This window comes from Moschus berezovskii, chromosome 1 (assembly GCF_049115385.1).
Source record: "Moschus berezovskii isolate FMDL1 chromosome 1, NW_MosBer_1.0, whole genome shotgun sequence".
Lineage (NCBI taxonomy): Eukaryota > Metazoa > Chordata > Mammalia > Artiodactyla > Moschidae > Moschus > Moschus berezovskii.
Genome location: NC_142460.1, coordinates 61,969,279 through 61,986,496, shown reverse-complemented (window position 1 = coordinate 61,986,496; position 17,218 = coordinate 61,969,279). Strand labels below are relative to the sequence as shown.

The following is a 17,218-nucleotide window of genomic DNA, read 5'->3' as shown; positions in this document are numbered from 1 at the left end:
GCTGCAAACACTGTTGTTTAAGGGGGTTGTTTACATATGTTTAACTAGAAATACAGTCACTCATGTCACCTTTCTTGTGCTTCTGTCAGCTGGGTGTTTTCTTTTTGTCATTTAATCCGTGACCTTCTCTTCTCTATACTGCTGCTGCTAAGTCGCTTCAGTCATGTCTGACTCTGTGTAACCCCATAGACAGCAGTCCACCAGGCTCCCCTGTCCCTGGGATTCTCCATGCAAGAACACTGGAGTGGGTTGCCATTTCTTTCTACAATGCATGAAAGTGAAAAGTGAAAGTGAAGTTGATTAGTCGTGTCTGACTCTTTGCGACCCCATGGACTGCAGCCTACCAGACTCCTCCGTCCCTGGGATTTTCCAGGCAAGAGTACTGGAGTGGGGTGCCACTGCCTTCTCCGTCTCTTCTCTATACCTTTCCTCCAATCGGAAATAGAATAATCTTGGTCTTTTCCCTGATCCTACCTCAGAGTCCCTATCCTAGTTTCAAATAGTTGCAGTTTACAGAATTTCCTTTTAAAGTCGGAAGCTGAATAAACTTTCAGGGAGGAGCATTGTCTAGGAGACACAACTGTGCAGAAGGATATTGAGTAGGGCTTACTAGGGATTGGCAAGGAATAAAGAAATCAGGAGTCAGGAATTGAGATGAAGGTTTCTCTTACCACACACAAATTCAAAATTTGCATTTTGAATCATTTATTCAGGATTTTATTTTGCACATTTAATCTAATTTAATTTATTCCTATTATAATTAGCTCTTGGTTTAAGTAGGTACAAACAAAAACACTCATTCACATACATCTTATTCAGGGTAATTGGCAACATTTTTAGCCACAGAAATATATAAAATACACACCCTTCAGCCAAAAAAGAGTTTGTTTTTTACCCCTTGAAGACTTCTTACTTGAAATGTAAACCACCATCTCTTATCTTTTATATATGGGCTTCCCTGGTGGCTCAGAGGTTAAAGCATCTGCCTCCAATGCGGTAGACCCAGGTTCGATCCCTGGGTCGGGAAGATCCCCTGGAGAAGGAAACGGTAACCCACTCCAGTATTCTTGCCTGGAGAATCCCATGGACGGAGAAGCCTGGTAAGCTACAGTCCACGGGGTCGCAAAGAGTTGGACACGACTGAGCGACGGAAGGGAATGGAATTACAACAGTATTTGTTAAAGATAAAGAAATTTGCATAAATATTACCAAAAACAAATAATCATTCATAGGAGAACTTTAGCAAGTAGAAATTTTGTCAAAAGTGATTAAGTTTTAAATATCCAACTGTAGACTGAAAACAAAGGTACTGATTTTTTTTTAGGATGCCTGAACATATAAAGAAATGGAACAGTTTACTTTGATTTTTCTAAACTGCAGTTTGATTGTATTGAAAAGATATATACTTTTCCATTGTTGATTTCCCTTGACAAACTGAGTTCATATCAATTTTCCTTAACTCACTGTATATTCCTTCAAAGTCTGCCATCCATTCTTATATATTTACATTAATGCCTTTCTGCAGTACTCTATATGCATCAAAATCTGATAATATAATATTCACTAGATCCTAGAGTCTCTGCCACTTCAACTTTACTTATTTTTCCTGGCTTATTTCTAATATCTAAAGTATATGCCTCCTCAATAAAAATTTTTTGACAGGATAATAGTGCATGAGGTATTTGTCCTGACTCCAGATAGGATTTCACATGAAATATGGAAAGGAAAATACTGATAATCATTGCTAACATACTTTGAAGACTGGCTTGGCACTGTAAGTCCTTTGCTATAGAAATGGTCTAGTTGGATCTGTTATTGGTTTATAGAAACTTGAATTGTGAAATCATATCTTAACAGTTACTAGTCAGGAGACAGCAGTGAGGATATGAAAAAGTCTGTTAACTTGAGTGTAAGGCTCATCCAAATTTCTTTCCAAAGGTAAAAAATAAATGATATTAAATATTATTATTAATCATATACCTAATGATTAACCTCAGATATGAAGATGACACCAGCCTCATGGAAGAAAGTGAAGAGTAACTAAAGACCCTCTTGATGAAAGTGAAGGAGGAGAGTGAAAAGTTTGGCTTGAAGCTCAACATTCAGAAAACGAAGATCATGGCATCTGGTCCCATCACTTCATGGGAAATAGATGGGAAAACAATGGAAACAGTGACAGATTTTATTTTTTGGGGGGCTCCAGAATCACTGCAGATGGTGACTGCAGCCATGAAATTAAAAGACAATTACTTGCCCCTTGGAAGAAAAGTAATGACAAACCTAGACAGTGTATTAAAAAGCAGACACATTACTTTACCAACAAAGCTCTGTCTAGTCAAAGGTATTGTTTTCCCAGTAGTCATGTGTGGATGTGAGAGTTGGACTGTAAAGAAAGCTGAGTGCCAAAGACTTGATGCTTTTGAACTGCAGTGTTGGAGAAAACTCTTGAGAGTCCCTTGGACAGCAAGGAGATCCAACCAGTCAATCCTAAAGGAAATCAGTCCTGATTATTCATTGGAAGGGATGATGATGAAGCTGAAGCTTCAATACTTTGGCCACCTGATGTGAAGAACTGACTCGCTGGAAAAGACCCTGATACTGGGGAAGTTTGAAGGCAGGAAGAGAGGGGAAGACAGAGGATGAAATGGTTGGATGGCATCACTGACTCAATGGACATGAGTTTGAGCAAGCTCTGGGAGTTGGTGATGGACAGGGAAGCCTGGCGTGCTTTTTTGAGATTTTTACCTGGTTGGATGGCATCACCGACTCTATGGACATGGGTTTGGGTGGACTCTGGAAGTTGATGATGGACAGGGAGGCCTGGTGTGCTGCAGTCCATGGGGTCACAAAGAGTCAGACACAAATGAGTGACTGAACTGAACTGATATACCTAATAATTGCAGATCTGGTGTTTGAGTCCTCATGTGTTCACAGTTGTTTTTTAAACTGACTCAGAGTAAACAGACAGGAAGTCTCACAAAATTGGCACAGCAAGGTGAAGAAAGCTATTTACCCCATCATTTACCTTGAACCTACCATATGGCATGCAGAGAAAAACTCCAGTTCAGTTCAGTTCAGTTCAGTCGCTTAGTCGTGTTCGACTCTTTGCGACCCCATGAACTGCAGCACACCAGGCCTCCCTGTCCATCATCAACTTCCAGAGTCCACCCAAACCCATGTCCATAGAGTCGGTGATGCCATCCAACCAGGTAAAAATCTCAAAAAAGGTGTTTTATATATAGCATTATATTTAAAGCATAGGTAGACAAACTGAGATGGTGTTTCAGAAGCATATCCCCTCAACAATTAAAGAGCTTCCAAATTAACCACAAAGGAAGTATTAGGAAGACCTTCAACATTGATTTTTTCCTTTTAGAATTTATCTATTTCTAAATTCCACATGTAGACTGCTTTCTGTGATTGCTGTTTTCTGGACTTTTAATTAAAAAAGCTTCTTAGTTTAAGGTATATATCTAAGTTTGGCCTAGAATCTAATCTATATATATGAATTACTTCATTAATGAAAAATAGCATCAAGTCTTCCACAATGACACTGTTAGAAAAGTGTAAGGTAAAATTTTTGAGCTAATCATACTCAACCTTGCTGGGAGCCAGCGAGGGAAATCCTACCCATGGCAAAGGTCAATTGGGGAAGAGGCCTGACGGGCAAAGGCTAATCAGGGCTGGAGGAACTCCCTGAACTTACCTGAGCATCTACCCCAAAGAAAACCGGAATCTGACTGCTTTACTATCTTATGCCTCTTACCAAGTCCTCTAATACTTACGGGGGCTTCCCCCCAACCACCTTTCTCTGAAAACATTAATTCAGAACTGTAGTTTAAAAGTTCTCCTCGGCTTAATAGGAGTGTTCCGACCCAAGCCCCTCTGATAGCTTTCTAACTTGCATGACAAGTTTGTCCGGGCTCTTACAACTATGAGTGTGACTGTTTATAGCCTCCCAGCCATGCAAGGACAGAAAGCCTAATATTCTAATATATAGGAATCTGTTGAAGAAGTTAAAATCATTAGAGTAGTACTAAAAAAGATTTCATTGTTGAATCAATGCTTGCTGCAAAGTTTCCTCTATCTATTGTATCCTTGGAAATATATTAATCACATATAGAGAATATAAGTAGTAACCTTTGATTTAACCACATCAGATCTTAAGTTAATAAGTTCCTTTCTTGCAGCTCACTACACCGGTGCCTTATAGGAATGTAACTTTGTTATGCACCTAACTTTAGGAAAGTCACCTTAAAAAAAGGGTCTTTTACTTGCTAACTAACCTATTGTCAGGAGAAGAGGGCCATAAAACTATTAGTAGGCCCCCTGGCCAGAAGATAATGTAAACCACCTAAAAACTTTTATCACGAGACACACAAAAATAAGCCCTGATCCTAATAAGGGTCAAGACTGCTGACCCCACGCGATTTTGGCGTAACTCTATACCTCCCTTTCTCTGTTTCTTATGCGCATAACTTAGGGTATAAAAGCAACACTGGAAAATAAAGTTTTGGGCCTTGCTCACTGAAGCTTGGTCTCCCCGTGTTGTTCTTTCTCTTTTTCCATCCTTTTCTCTATTCTCCTTTTTCTGGTTGAGATCCTTGGAGCACTGGGCCCTCTGAGTTTACTTATCTGCCTGGGCTTCTAAGACCCACTTGAGGGGGTGCCCTGGTGGGGTGCCTCCAGTGATTCGAGAGGGCGCCTGCGGCCTACGTAAACAGAGGAAGTCCCGTGCTGGGGTTTTATTGGTTTCCAGCGTAAACCAAGGAATCATCAGCCCCTGTCTCTCTCTCTTTCTCTCTCTCTCTCTGACGCCGACGCCGTTCATCCCGAGGATACCCTGGGTCATATCGAGGCTGGACCCCGATACAACCTCAACCTAAGGTATTACCTTCTGAGCATAATGAATATGCCTTTATATTTTATAAATAAGTTTTCAAGATACATTGTAATGTTTGGATCTTATGTAAATTAAAGATGTCACATGATATCAGAGTTATTGCTGTAACAGAGAAAATTGGACCAGTGCACATTCCAAATATTATTGCATCATCATTATTAGTGAATAGTTCTATTTCTCAACAACTTCATTACTCTGATTTTGTTTATTGTAAGCATATGAAACCATCAAAAGTGTAAAGATAGAGTCTGTCATAAGGTGAATCATCAGTCTAAGACCCTATGTATAATCAATACACTATGGCATATAAAATGTTCTATATCACTTTCAAATACTGTTTCATTACAGAAATAAATCAAAGGAATAACTAGGTGGAGCAAAGAGACCAACTTTATCATTGTAGATTATATATGGATGACATATTTCCAAGAGGGACATTAATTCAAGGAGATAGAATTTGAATTTAATAGGGAAGAATATAATGGGGAAGAGTTATTAAAAAATATAAGTTCACTTATGTCTTTCTATAATTATTTTTCCTTTCTTTCCCCATCCACTTTGCTTGTCTTAGCTCCCCTCCCAACTCTTCCTGCCTTCTCTCCTGGGATTTTCTTACTTCACTGAGTGACTACTATTTGAAAAGCACTGCAATAACATATGAATATATTTGGTATTCAATTTTCAGCCCATCACTTCCTGGTGTTTTTCTCTATTTGAAACTAAGAATAATAACCCTTTACTACAACCCTTCTAGAAATGAGAAAGGTCATATAAACAATTGACAACCATTACATAAATACAGATTTCAGACTTGCCTGCTTTCTGGTTCTCATGATTCTTTTATTATTAGTGTAAAAACACTGCAAAAATATTGTTCCATAATAAAAAAGTGTGACATGAATGCAAATAACCTATTTTATACAAGGCATAATCATGTATCTCATTTAAATTTGATTAAGGAAGTAATTGGGAACTAAATTAGTACCATAATTAGAAAAGATTTTCTGATTCTTTGAATGACATAGTGAATATCTATGAGACCCTAAAAGTTCTGCGACATATAACCAATTGGTAGAAAGCAAATTAATTTCTGCCCAGTAGCCATTAATCTCTGACCAGCTTTTTAAAAGTAAAATGATACAGGTTAAAGGAAGGAGTGCTTTGCTTCCTCAAATGATGTCTTAAACCTAAAGAGTCACTCAGCTAGTAGGTAGCAAATAAATAGTTAATTTTTTTTTTAACATGAAACAATAAAAGCCTCTCATGATCATTGCTTCACTCTTCTTTACACAAAATTATACAGCAAATTCTTGGGAAATAAACTATGGCTGAATGAAAGAGGATAAAAATTACCTTTGAAATCATAGCAGTGATTACTGAAAAATACCAGAGAAAGTATACAGGGATCACTTATTAAAGTGATATAAGCCAGAAAAAGTCAGTTCAGTTCATTTCACTTTGAGGGAATAGGAACAAGTTTAGATCTATAATTTTTTTATGAAGCAATTTTGTTATACCTGATTTGTATGTAAGTAACCTTATACTGCAAGGAGATCCAACCAGTCCATTCTGGAGGAGATCAATCCTGGATGTTCATTGGAGGGACTGATGCTAAAGCTGAAACTGCAATACTTTGGCCACCTCATGCGACGAGTTGACTCACTGGCAAAGACTCTGATGCTGGGAAAGGTTGGGGGCGGGAGGAGAAGGGGACGACGGAGAATGAGATGGCTGGATGGCATCACGGACTCTGTGGACATGAGTTTGAGTGAACTCCGGGAGTTGGTGATGGACAGGGAGGCCTGGCGTGCTGTGATTCATGGGGTCGCGGCGAGTCGGACACGACTGAGCGACTGAACTGAACTGAACTGAACTGAACTTCTGTCTATGGGGTCACACAGAGTCGGACACGACTGAAGTGACGCAGCAGCATCAGCAGCAATGAAAACTGAACTGACTTTTCTCTCCCATGAAGGCTGGAGGTGAATTTGGCCGAAAGCTTAGATGAACAGAATGCTAGTGTTCTTTTAGACTCCTCTCTGGAAAGCTGTTTTTGTGTATGCGCTATAGAAACACTATCTTGCTTCTATCATTCTCAGTGGCTAAATGACAGGGGTAATTACTTTTACCAGTAATATTGAATAATTCAAGTCTCTACTGAAGTTCATATTGTCATTTCTGCCAAACATACCTAAATCTACCAAGATTTGTCACTAAGAGTTAAAGATTAAACTATCAAACTACAAATCATCCATTCATCTCTCCAATTCCAATCAGTGAAATCTTAATAATATAGGTGAAAGCTACATTTTTTATATTTGCTGCTAACTCTGAAAGCTCAGTTTATATAGACTTCTATTTCTAATTTTTTGCATCACTACCATCACCACCACCACCACCACCGACAACAACAATAAAATTTCTATGCAACTGATACCACCTTGTTCTAAAGAGAAAAAAAGGGTGGCATCACACTCATGAGAATAAAAATTGCTAATTTTTATTTCACATAATTTTGGTCCTTACTCTATCCATGGCATTGTTGGCCACTTCAGTAATTATCCAATGATAAAACCAAATGACATGGAAGCATACTTATGGTTTGTTACTTTTTGTAGGCAAGAGTAATTGAAAGTAGGCAAGGGTAATTGAAAGGCAAATGAAAAATGTCAGTGTAATAATTTTAGGTTTTGATGGCATAATTTTGCTAAGAAAAGTAAGAAATTTGCATGATGAGATTTTGTTTCCATTTTATTCCCTAGTTTTTCAAATGCTCCCATTATTTGGCTGACTGGGTCACACTCGTGAAAATATAGGATCATTACCATAGTTTGTAGCACAGTATTATCTATGACACAAAAACCACAAGAATTATGATAAAAATTCAAGGATCAATATCCTAATTCCATTTTTTAAACACATATAAAATGGATTTGCATGCTTCATGTAAAAGGGAGGAAGAAAGCTGGATATTTTATAAAATAACAATAATAAGACAATTTAAGATTATCATAATACCAAGGATAATATACAAAGTGATTTACTAAATTTTGAAATTATATTTTAAAAGGTTCAATGTCCTATATTTTGTTGCTCTTCATTGATAAAATATGGTTTTTGTCAGATTAATATTTCTAGGGAAAAGTGTGCATTAATTTTCTTCCTCAGAATTGTCTTTCTGTTAATGTTAAATGTCAAATTTGCTACTTTCTCACTTTTTTTCAAATCATTTTTCTTTAGTGAAATGGAACTTTATTTAAATCTCTGTAAACCATAAATACAGAATTATTTTTCAGTTAATAAAACTCAGTTTTAAATTCTCTTTTTTAGCCAATTCCAAGTGGTAAAGTGGCTTAAATTTGACCTTGTTTTATTCCTGAGTTACAAATTTGGGACCTGAATCTCTAGTTTTAATTTGTGAAAAATCTTCCCTAGAAGAAAGAGGCAGCACTATACTGATCAGATGCTCAGTTTACAGATCCTTCTTCCACTTCCTTTACATTAGTCTTAGAGCATTATGCATCACAAATGTGGTTTCTGCATCTATTAATCAAAAAGCCACTTGCATTTCTGTTCAACAATATATTTCAGAAATATCTATTTCTGTATTGTGGGTCTGTCAATTGTAAGCACAGTTCTACTGCTGTATCTGGTGGCAGAAAACTTCACCTGAAATACCTACCAGCAGGAATCCTGGGGGGCAAAGATCCTCCCCCTGGCGCTGGATGCGGGGCCTGGAGGCTATTTAAAAACCCTGCCCTCAGGAAGCTGGGGCAGAACGTTTCCACCCCAATGGCCGGGAAGGATCCTTTTAAGAGATAAAAATGGACATTAATCAAAAATCTTCTTTGTGGAAAAGCTGTTGATCATTTAACTAGAATAAAACCTACAATCAACAAAGACATCAAACCTTACAAGGAAGTTATGTAATTATAAGGAATGGAATGCATTTTTATTCATAAATTTATGAAATAAACCTAGTTTTTTAAAAAGAAAGTTACTCTTATCAAGTAACAATTAAAGAGGGTTAGAAGCACCAGAATACTAAGATAAATTTATAAACCTACATTTGACAAAGGGGATGTAAATGTTATTGATGTTGTCTGTTTGCAGAATTCACTTCCACATGCAATAGAGATATGCAGAAAATAGCCACAATAGGATCTGAGATGTGTGCTGCACTATGAGGAGTGGTGCCTCACCTTGGTGTACCAGTATGAGAGCCTAAAATGAAGAAGACTTCTATACCATACATCAATTACATACATCTTTGAAATAGTGGTAAGAAAAACAACATACACATTTCTTAATTTGCTTAATTAGGGACCAGACATAAGAGTTTGCAAAGGTAGAACCACATGCTTTTTCATTTTTAAGAATGCTATTGAGAAAGAAACAAGAAAAAGTAAACTACTTAGAAGTTTATTCATAAAATAATATAATGAATCACAGATGAAAAGAATGTCAGAGCTACAAAGGACTTCAGAGATCATCCAGTCAAAAACTCCATGTTTTACAGACCAAGAACTGAGTGGGAAAGTGATATCACACAGCTGGTGGAATCCCAGGACAAAGTCTTTACACTAAAGATTAAAAATAAATAATGAGCTACTTCCTACTTGGAAGATCATGTTCTCCTGATTGTGAATTAGAAACCTAGCACTTTGGAATAGTGCCATTACAACTTGGAGTCTCAAGGACCTAAAGGACACTAAAATCATTCAGAAGAAAGTATAATATAAATGCAATATTAGTGCATTGGTAACTGATATGGTACATGTAAGTTTAAATCACAATAATACCCTAAAATCAAGTTACCCTGATGGTTGTAAGAAACACATCTCATCCGAGACCTATGAAACCCTCATCAGGAATAGCAATTTTCCTATGTAGAGACCTGGGATCTCTCCTTCGACAAATTCAAATTTAGAAAGTCCCATATTTTTGAAAAGGACTTCCCAAGTGGCCCTAGTGGTAAAGAACCTGTCTGAAAAAGAAAGAGACATAAAATATGTGTGTTCGATCCCTGGGTTGGGAAGATCCCCTGGAGGAGGAAATGGCAACCCACTCCAGTATTCTTGCCTGTGAAATCCCATGGAAAGAGGAACCTGGTGGGCAAGAGTGCATGGGGTCACACAAAGTCAGACATGACTAAAGAGACTTAGCACACATGTACATATTTTCGAAAAGACTTCACTCTGTTCTTTGATTCAAACTCTATCCTTAAAAAAAGTTAAAATTTTGATTTTTCTTTTAACTTTAACTAGGATTAAAGGGATCTGGTATACCACACTCTATATATCTTGCTGCTATGGAGAAAGTTGTTGCTAAAGAAAAAGCAGCATTTCTCAGATCTTTAGAGATTTTTTTTTTTTTTTTTTTTACAAAAGAACAAAGTTACAATGAATGTTTTAATGGTTGAGGCTTATATATTGTACATTGGATTAAAGAAAGCATAGAGTGTCATATACTGTGAATAAATTGGTTTTGTTGTGGATTCTATGGAGCTTTAGTAAAGTGACCCAGCCGAGCTGGAGTCCCTTAAACATTAAAAGGTGTGGCAAAAGAGAACAAGATGGCAGAGGAGTAGGTGGACGTGGAGTACATCTCTCTCCATGGATACATCAGGAATACACCTTCAGACACAGAAGTTCATGCAGAACACCAGTTGAGAGCAGACAAGAGTACCAGACAAGTGGAAAAGAATATATGCTGCTGCTGCTGATGCTAAGTCACTTCAGTCGTGTCCGGCTCTGTGTGACCCCATAGACGGAAGCCCACCAGGCTCCCCCGTCCCTGGGATTCTCCAGGCAAGAACACTGGAGTGGGTTGCCATTTCCTTCTCCAATGTGTGAAAGTGAAAAGTGAAAGTGAGTTGCTCAGTCATGTCCGACCCTTAGTTACCCCATGGACTGCAGCCTACCAGGCTCTACCATCATGGGATTTTCTAGGCAAGAGGACTGGAGTGGCTTGCCATTGCCTTCTCCGAAAAGAATATATAGAACCATGCAAATCTTGGTAGGATCAAGGAACTAGGGGGAAAAGCAGGAGTGTTAGTAGGACTGTACCTGCCCTCGGTGGGTGGGGGAACTAAAGCAGAAGTCCGATCCCCACATCCAGGCAATTGTCTGAGTCAGAGGAGAAAACATTTAAGGTTGAGAGTGAAACAGCTGATCTGTGGCAGCGTAAATAGAATGAGAATCAGACAGTCCTTGCCACAGCCATACATACCCAGGACAGGGATGCAGGTTCCCTGAACGGTGCAGCGGCTGGGAGCTGGAGTTCAGGGATTGTGGAACAATCTCAGGGTGAGGGGTGCTGTTGACTGCAGAGAGATGGATCAAGGGGATGTGAGGGAGGACACTGTGGTGGGAAATGCCTGTGGAGGAAAGCCAGGCAGCCATGGAAGCAAGGCAATGCTGCTGAGTCACGCGGAAGGGGTAGAGCCATCACCATAGTCTCTCTCTCCCCACACACCAGCACTGCTGGTTGAACAATAGAGAGACTGGCCCATCCAACACCTGCCTCACTGAACTACAGAATAGGACCCCACCCAGGGTGCCCCTTTAAATGTCTGATGCGCTGATCTAAGAGTAGGAACCCAAACAGGGGGGCCCCTCTAGGTGTCTTACATGCTGAACAACAGAGAAGGATCCCAGCAAGGTAGCCCTCTAAGTGCCTGAGGGTGGAGCTACAGAGAAAGACTGGCCAAAGAGGCCTTCTAATCACCAGGTACAAGAGGCTCAAAAACAGACTCTGTCCATTCATCTGCAGATGGACATCTAGGTTGCTTCCATGTCCTGGCTATTATAAACAGTGCTGCAATGAACATTGGAGTACATGTGTCTCTTTCAATTCTGGTTTCCTCGGTGTATATGCCCCGGAGTGCGATTACTGGATCATATGGCAGTTCTATTTCCAGTTTTTTGAGGAATCTCCACACTGTTCTCCATAGTGGCTGTACTAGTTTGCATTCCCACCAACAGTGTAAGAGGGTTCCCTTTTCTCCACACCCTCTCCAGCATTTATTGCATGTAGACTTTTGGATAGCAGCCATTCTGACTGGTGTGAAAGGGTATCTCATTGTGGTTTTGATTTGCATTTCTCTGATTATGAGGGATGTTGATGCATTTGAATCAGTTTTAATGAGGTGGATGAAATTGGAACCAATTATACAGAGAGAAGTAAGCCAGAAAGAAAAACATCAATACAGTATGCTGCTGCTGCTGCTGCTGCTAAGTCACTTCAGTCGTGTCCGACTCTGTGTGACCCCATAGACAGAAGCTCACCAGGCTCCTCCGTCCCTGGGATTCTCCAGGCAAGAACACTGGAGTGGGATGCCATTTCCTTCTCCAATGTGTGAAAGTGAAAAGGGAAAGTGAAGTCGCTCAGTCGTGTCCGACCCTTAGTGACCCCACGGACTGCAGCCTACCAGGCTCCTCCATCCATGGGATTTTCTAGGCAAGAGTACTGGAGTGGCTTGCCATTGCCTTCTCCGTCAATACAGTATACTAACGCATATATATGGAATTTAGAAAGATGGTAACCTGAACCCTGTATACAAGACTGCAAAAGAGACATAGGCATATAGAACAGTCTTTGGGACTCTGTGGGAGAGGGTGAAGGTGGGATGATTGGGGAGAACGGTATTGTAGCATGTATATTATCATAAGTGACCAGTCCAGGTTCGACGCATGATACAGGATGCTTGGGGCTGGTGCACGGGGATGACATGGAGGGAGGATATGGGGAAGAGGGAGGTGGGAGGGGGGTTCAAGAAAGAGAACACATGTACACCAGGGGCGGATTCATGTCAATGTATGGCAAAACCAACCAATATATTAATGTAAGGTAATTAGCCTCCAATAAAATAAATTAAAAAAAAAAAACAAAAAACAGACTCTGATAGGGCCATAATTCCTGCAGTGGAAGCAGTCCGTGTCCCTGTACATTTGCTGCCTCCAGGGTCCCCACAAGCCAAGCAGCCACACCATCTTCATGCTCAACTCTCACTGGGGCAGAGCTGCCACAGACAAAAAAAAGTCTTGCATCTATGCACACAGGGTCACTTCTGTAGTGTCCAACTCTTTGTCACCCTGTAGACTGTGGCCTGCCAGGTTTTCTAGGCAAGAATACTGGAGTGTTTGGGGCAATACTGGTTGCCATACCCTTCTAAAGCACTATTTTCTGCTGCCCTAGCTGCCAACTCCCTTGAGTACCTGATGCTGCCAGAATCCCTGTGACCCAAGCTGCTGCATCGTCTCCACACCTGGCCTTCACAGGGGCAAACCCAAGTCCTCCAGGGCAGTCTCAGGAGCAAACCCCAGTGGATGGCCCATACATAGAGGTGGAAATAAAACCACAGTTGAAACCCATGGGCAGTGTGAATAAGGAAGAAGACCTAAAACCTTTCCACCAGCTGTACAAGCTGCAGATTAAATCCACACGATCAACTAGGCAGACTCTGTGTCTATGGAATATATAAAAGGTCATTGAGAGCTCCCACAAAATAAAATGCACTAGTTTTGATAGCTGTGGACAATGGAGGCAAGAGCACACAGCAATAGGACCAGGTTAGAATCTGAGCTGCCCCCACAGCAGGTCCAGAGATCAGCACCTTGTTGGAGGGCATCTGAGGGAGGTGAGGTGGACTGTGACTCCCAACGAGGGAAAAGGCACTGATAGCAGTGACTCAAGAAAAACATTTATTATTCTTATGTTTTGACTTGTTCTGTAGATTCTTTTGGATTTTTTCTTTTTCTTCCTCCTTTCCCCCACTGTTGTATTGTTGATTTTATTGGCACTATGAAATCTAATTAAGCTTTTGAGGTTTCTTTTTTTCTTTCTCAGTCACATTTTTTACTGTTGTTATAAACCTCACCTCTGCCTCTCCGTTGGGCTTTTGCAGTTCTGTGGAGTTTTCCCTTTTCTTTTATTTTTAATTTTAACTTTTAAAATCTATTATTATTTTCTTTACATTTATTCCATTGTTTGCTTTTCCTACTAATCTTTTCCCTTTGTAGTTAATCTTTAATGTAATAAATCTTCTCCATCTACCTATATTTAACTTTGCATATCTATTCTTTCTTTTCTTTCCTTTCCCCTCAACATATTTGTTAGTTTTATTTTCATTGCTTTAAACCCCAGTTGGCGACTTGCTTTAATTTCATTTTCCAGTTTTTGCTTTAGTTAGTGTTGTTCTGGTAGATATAATTTTTGCTTTTCTTTGTTCTTTTGGGTCAATCTATTGTACTTTATTTTTGTTGGACTGTTTTAATTTTACTTATAGGTGTATACCATATTTTTTTCTTTTTTCTTCCTTCATTCATTTTCTTTTTTTAAAAAATAATTTTCTCTTTTTTATAATTTTAACTTTTAATGTTTTAAACCTATTATATTTTTTTCTACATTTATTCCTTTGTTTGCCTTTCCTACTGTTCTTTTCCCCTTGCAGTTAATATTTAATGTATATAAATCTTCTTCATCTACCTGTATTTAACTCTGAGTATTTATTCTTTCTTTCATTCCTTTATTTCCTTTCCTCTCAACATATTTGTTAGTTTTGTTTTCATTGCTTAATTCCCCAGTTGGCACCTTGCCTTAGCTTTGTTTTCCAGTTTGTGCTTTAGTTAGTTTTGTTCTTAACTGGTAAATATAATTTTTTATTTCCTTTGTTCATTGGGTCAATCTATTGTACCTTATTTTTGTTGGACTGTTTTGACTTTGCTCATTGGTGTATATGTATATGTTTATATTTTCAATTATTTTAATTATTATTTGCCTGATTTTGTAACTACCATTTGTCTGGGGTTCATGTTAGGTTTCTTGCTTTTGGATATTTGCTTTAATCTCACTTAATGCCATAACAAACCACTTGTGGAATCTTCTTTCTTGACCAGAGATCAAGCCTGGAGCCTTTGGAGTGGGAGTGCTGACTCCAAGATCCTAAACTACCAGAGAACTAACCCTAGGGAGTATCAAATAGTGAGAACTCATTCTAAGGAAACCACTTCAATACAAGACCCAGCATCACCCAACCACCAGTGGCACCCTGTACAGGATGCCTCATCTAAACAACAAACAAACAAACAAAATACAAATCCAATTATCAGCAGACAGGATTACCACCTCACTCAGCCTTGCCCATCAGAGGAAGAACAAACAAAAACACAGCACAAATCTCACCCTCTAGGAAGCTTACACAAGCCACTGGGCCAAACTTAGGAAGGCAGAAACCAAAAGGAAGAAAGAATTCAATTATCTTCAGGGAACGAATTCAACTTTCCTTGAAGCCTGACAAAAGGAGACCTTAAACACAATAAGTTAAAAAAAAATAATGACAAGGCAGAGAAATACTACACAAAGGAAGGAACAAACTAGAAACACAGAAGTTCAAATAAATGAAGAGGAAATAGACAATCAATCTGAAAAAGAATTCAGAATAATGATAGTAAAGATGATCAAAACCTTGAAAACAAAATGGAGAAAAAGCAAGATCAATTAACAAAGACCAAGAAGAATTAAAGAATAAACATTCAGAGACAAAACACAATTACTGAAATTAAAAATTCTCTAGAAGTAATCAATAGCAGAATATCTACAGCAGAAGAATGAATCAGTGAGCTGGAAGATGAAATGGTGAAAATAATTTCTGAAGAGCAGAATAAAGTAAAAAGAATCAAAAGAACTGAGGACAGTCTCAGAGACCTCTGGGACAATATCAAATGCACCAACATTCCATTTATAGGAGTTCCAGAAGAACGGAAAAAGAAAGGGTATGAGAAATTTTTTGAAGAGATTATAGTTGAAAAGAACTGAAAGGAAATAGTCAATGAAGTCCATGAGGCACAAAGAGTCCCATATAGGATAAACCCAAAGAGAAACACACCAAGACACATACTAATCAAACTATCAAAGACTAAACACAAAGAAAGAATATTAAGAGCAGCAAGGGAGAAGCAACAAGTAACATACAAGGGAAACCCCATATGCTTAACAGCTGATCTTTCAGCAGAAACTCTGCAGGCCAGAAGGGAATGGCAGAATATTTTTAAAGTATTGAAAGGGAAAAATCTACCACCAAGGTTACAACACCCAGGTAGGATCTCATTCAAAACCGATGGAAAAATAAAAAGCTTTTCAGACAAGCAGTTAAAAGAATTCAGTACCACTAAATCGGCTTTACAACAAATGTTAAAGGGACTTATATAGTCAAGAAATACAAGAGAAAAAAAAGATCTGCAAAATCAACCTCAAACAATTAAGAAAATGGCAATAGGGACATATATATCAATAATTACTTTAAATGTAAATGGATTAAATGCTCCAACCAAAAGACACAGACTGGCTGAATGGATACAAAACAGTACCCATATATATGCTGTCTACAAGAAACCCACTTCAAACCCAAAGACACTTATAGACTGAAAGTGAGGATGGAAAAATATATTCCATGCAAATGGGAAGCAAAAGAAAGCTGGAGTAGAAATCCTCATATCAGACAAAATAGACCTTAAAATAAAGATTACAGGAGATAAGAAAGGACACATGATCAAGCGATCAATCCAAGAGAAGACATAACAATTGTAAATATCTATGCACCTAACATAGGAATACCTCAATACATAAGACAAACACTAACAGACATAAAAGGAGAAATTGACACTAACACAATAATAGTAGGAGACTTCAACACCCTACTCACACCAATGGACAGATCATCAAAACAGAAAATTAGTAAGGAAACACAGTCTTAAATGACACATTAGATAAAACAGATCTCACTGATATCTTCAGGATATTCCATCCAAATTCAGAAGAATACATCTTCTTCTCAAGTGCACATGGAACATTCTCCAGGATAGACCTTGAAATCATATCAAGCATTTTCTCCAACCACAATGCAATGATACTAGATATCAATTACAAGAAAAAAAACTATAAGAAACACACACACACGTAGAAATTAAACAATACATTTCAAAATAACCAACAGGTTACTGAAGAAATCAAAAGGGAAATAAAAAAATTTCTAGACACTAATGACAATGAACACAAGTTCTCAAAACCTATGGGATGCAGCAAAATCAGTTCTAATAGGGAAGTTTATAGCAATACAATCCTACCTCAAGAAACAAGAAAAATAGCGAATAGACAACTTAACTTTACACCTAAAACAAAGAAAAAGAAGAACAAAGAATTCTCAAAATTAGTAGAAGGAAAGAAACCATAAAGATCTGAGCAGAAATAAATGAAAGAAATAATAGTAAAGATTAATAAAACTGAAAGCTGGTTCTTTGAGAGGATAAACAAAAT

The 17,218-nt window shown here is 38.4% G+C and overlaps 1 protein-coding gene across 3 annotated transcripts in view; it reads right to left on the bottom strand.

Moving 5' to 3' along the window:
* EPHA6 (EPH receptor A6) overlaps positions 1 to 17,218 on the bottom strand; it is a 1,038,562-nt gene that overhangs the window by 175,287 nt on the left and 846,057 nt on the right. For all 3 annotated transcript variants that reach the window (XM_088836271.1, XM_088836272.1, XM_055397929.2), the window contains one exon: positions 8,586 to 8,711. In XM_088836271.1, the coding sequence (XP_088692397.1) occupies positions 8,586 to 8,711 (126 nt within the window). The remainder of the gene's footprint in view (positions 1 to 8,585; positions 8,712 to 17,218) is intronic.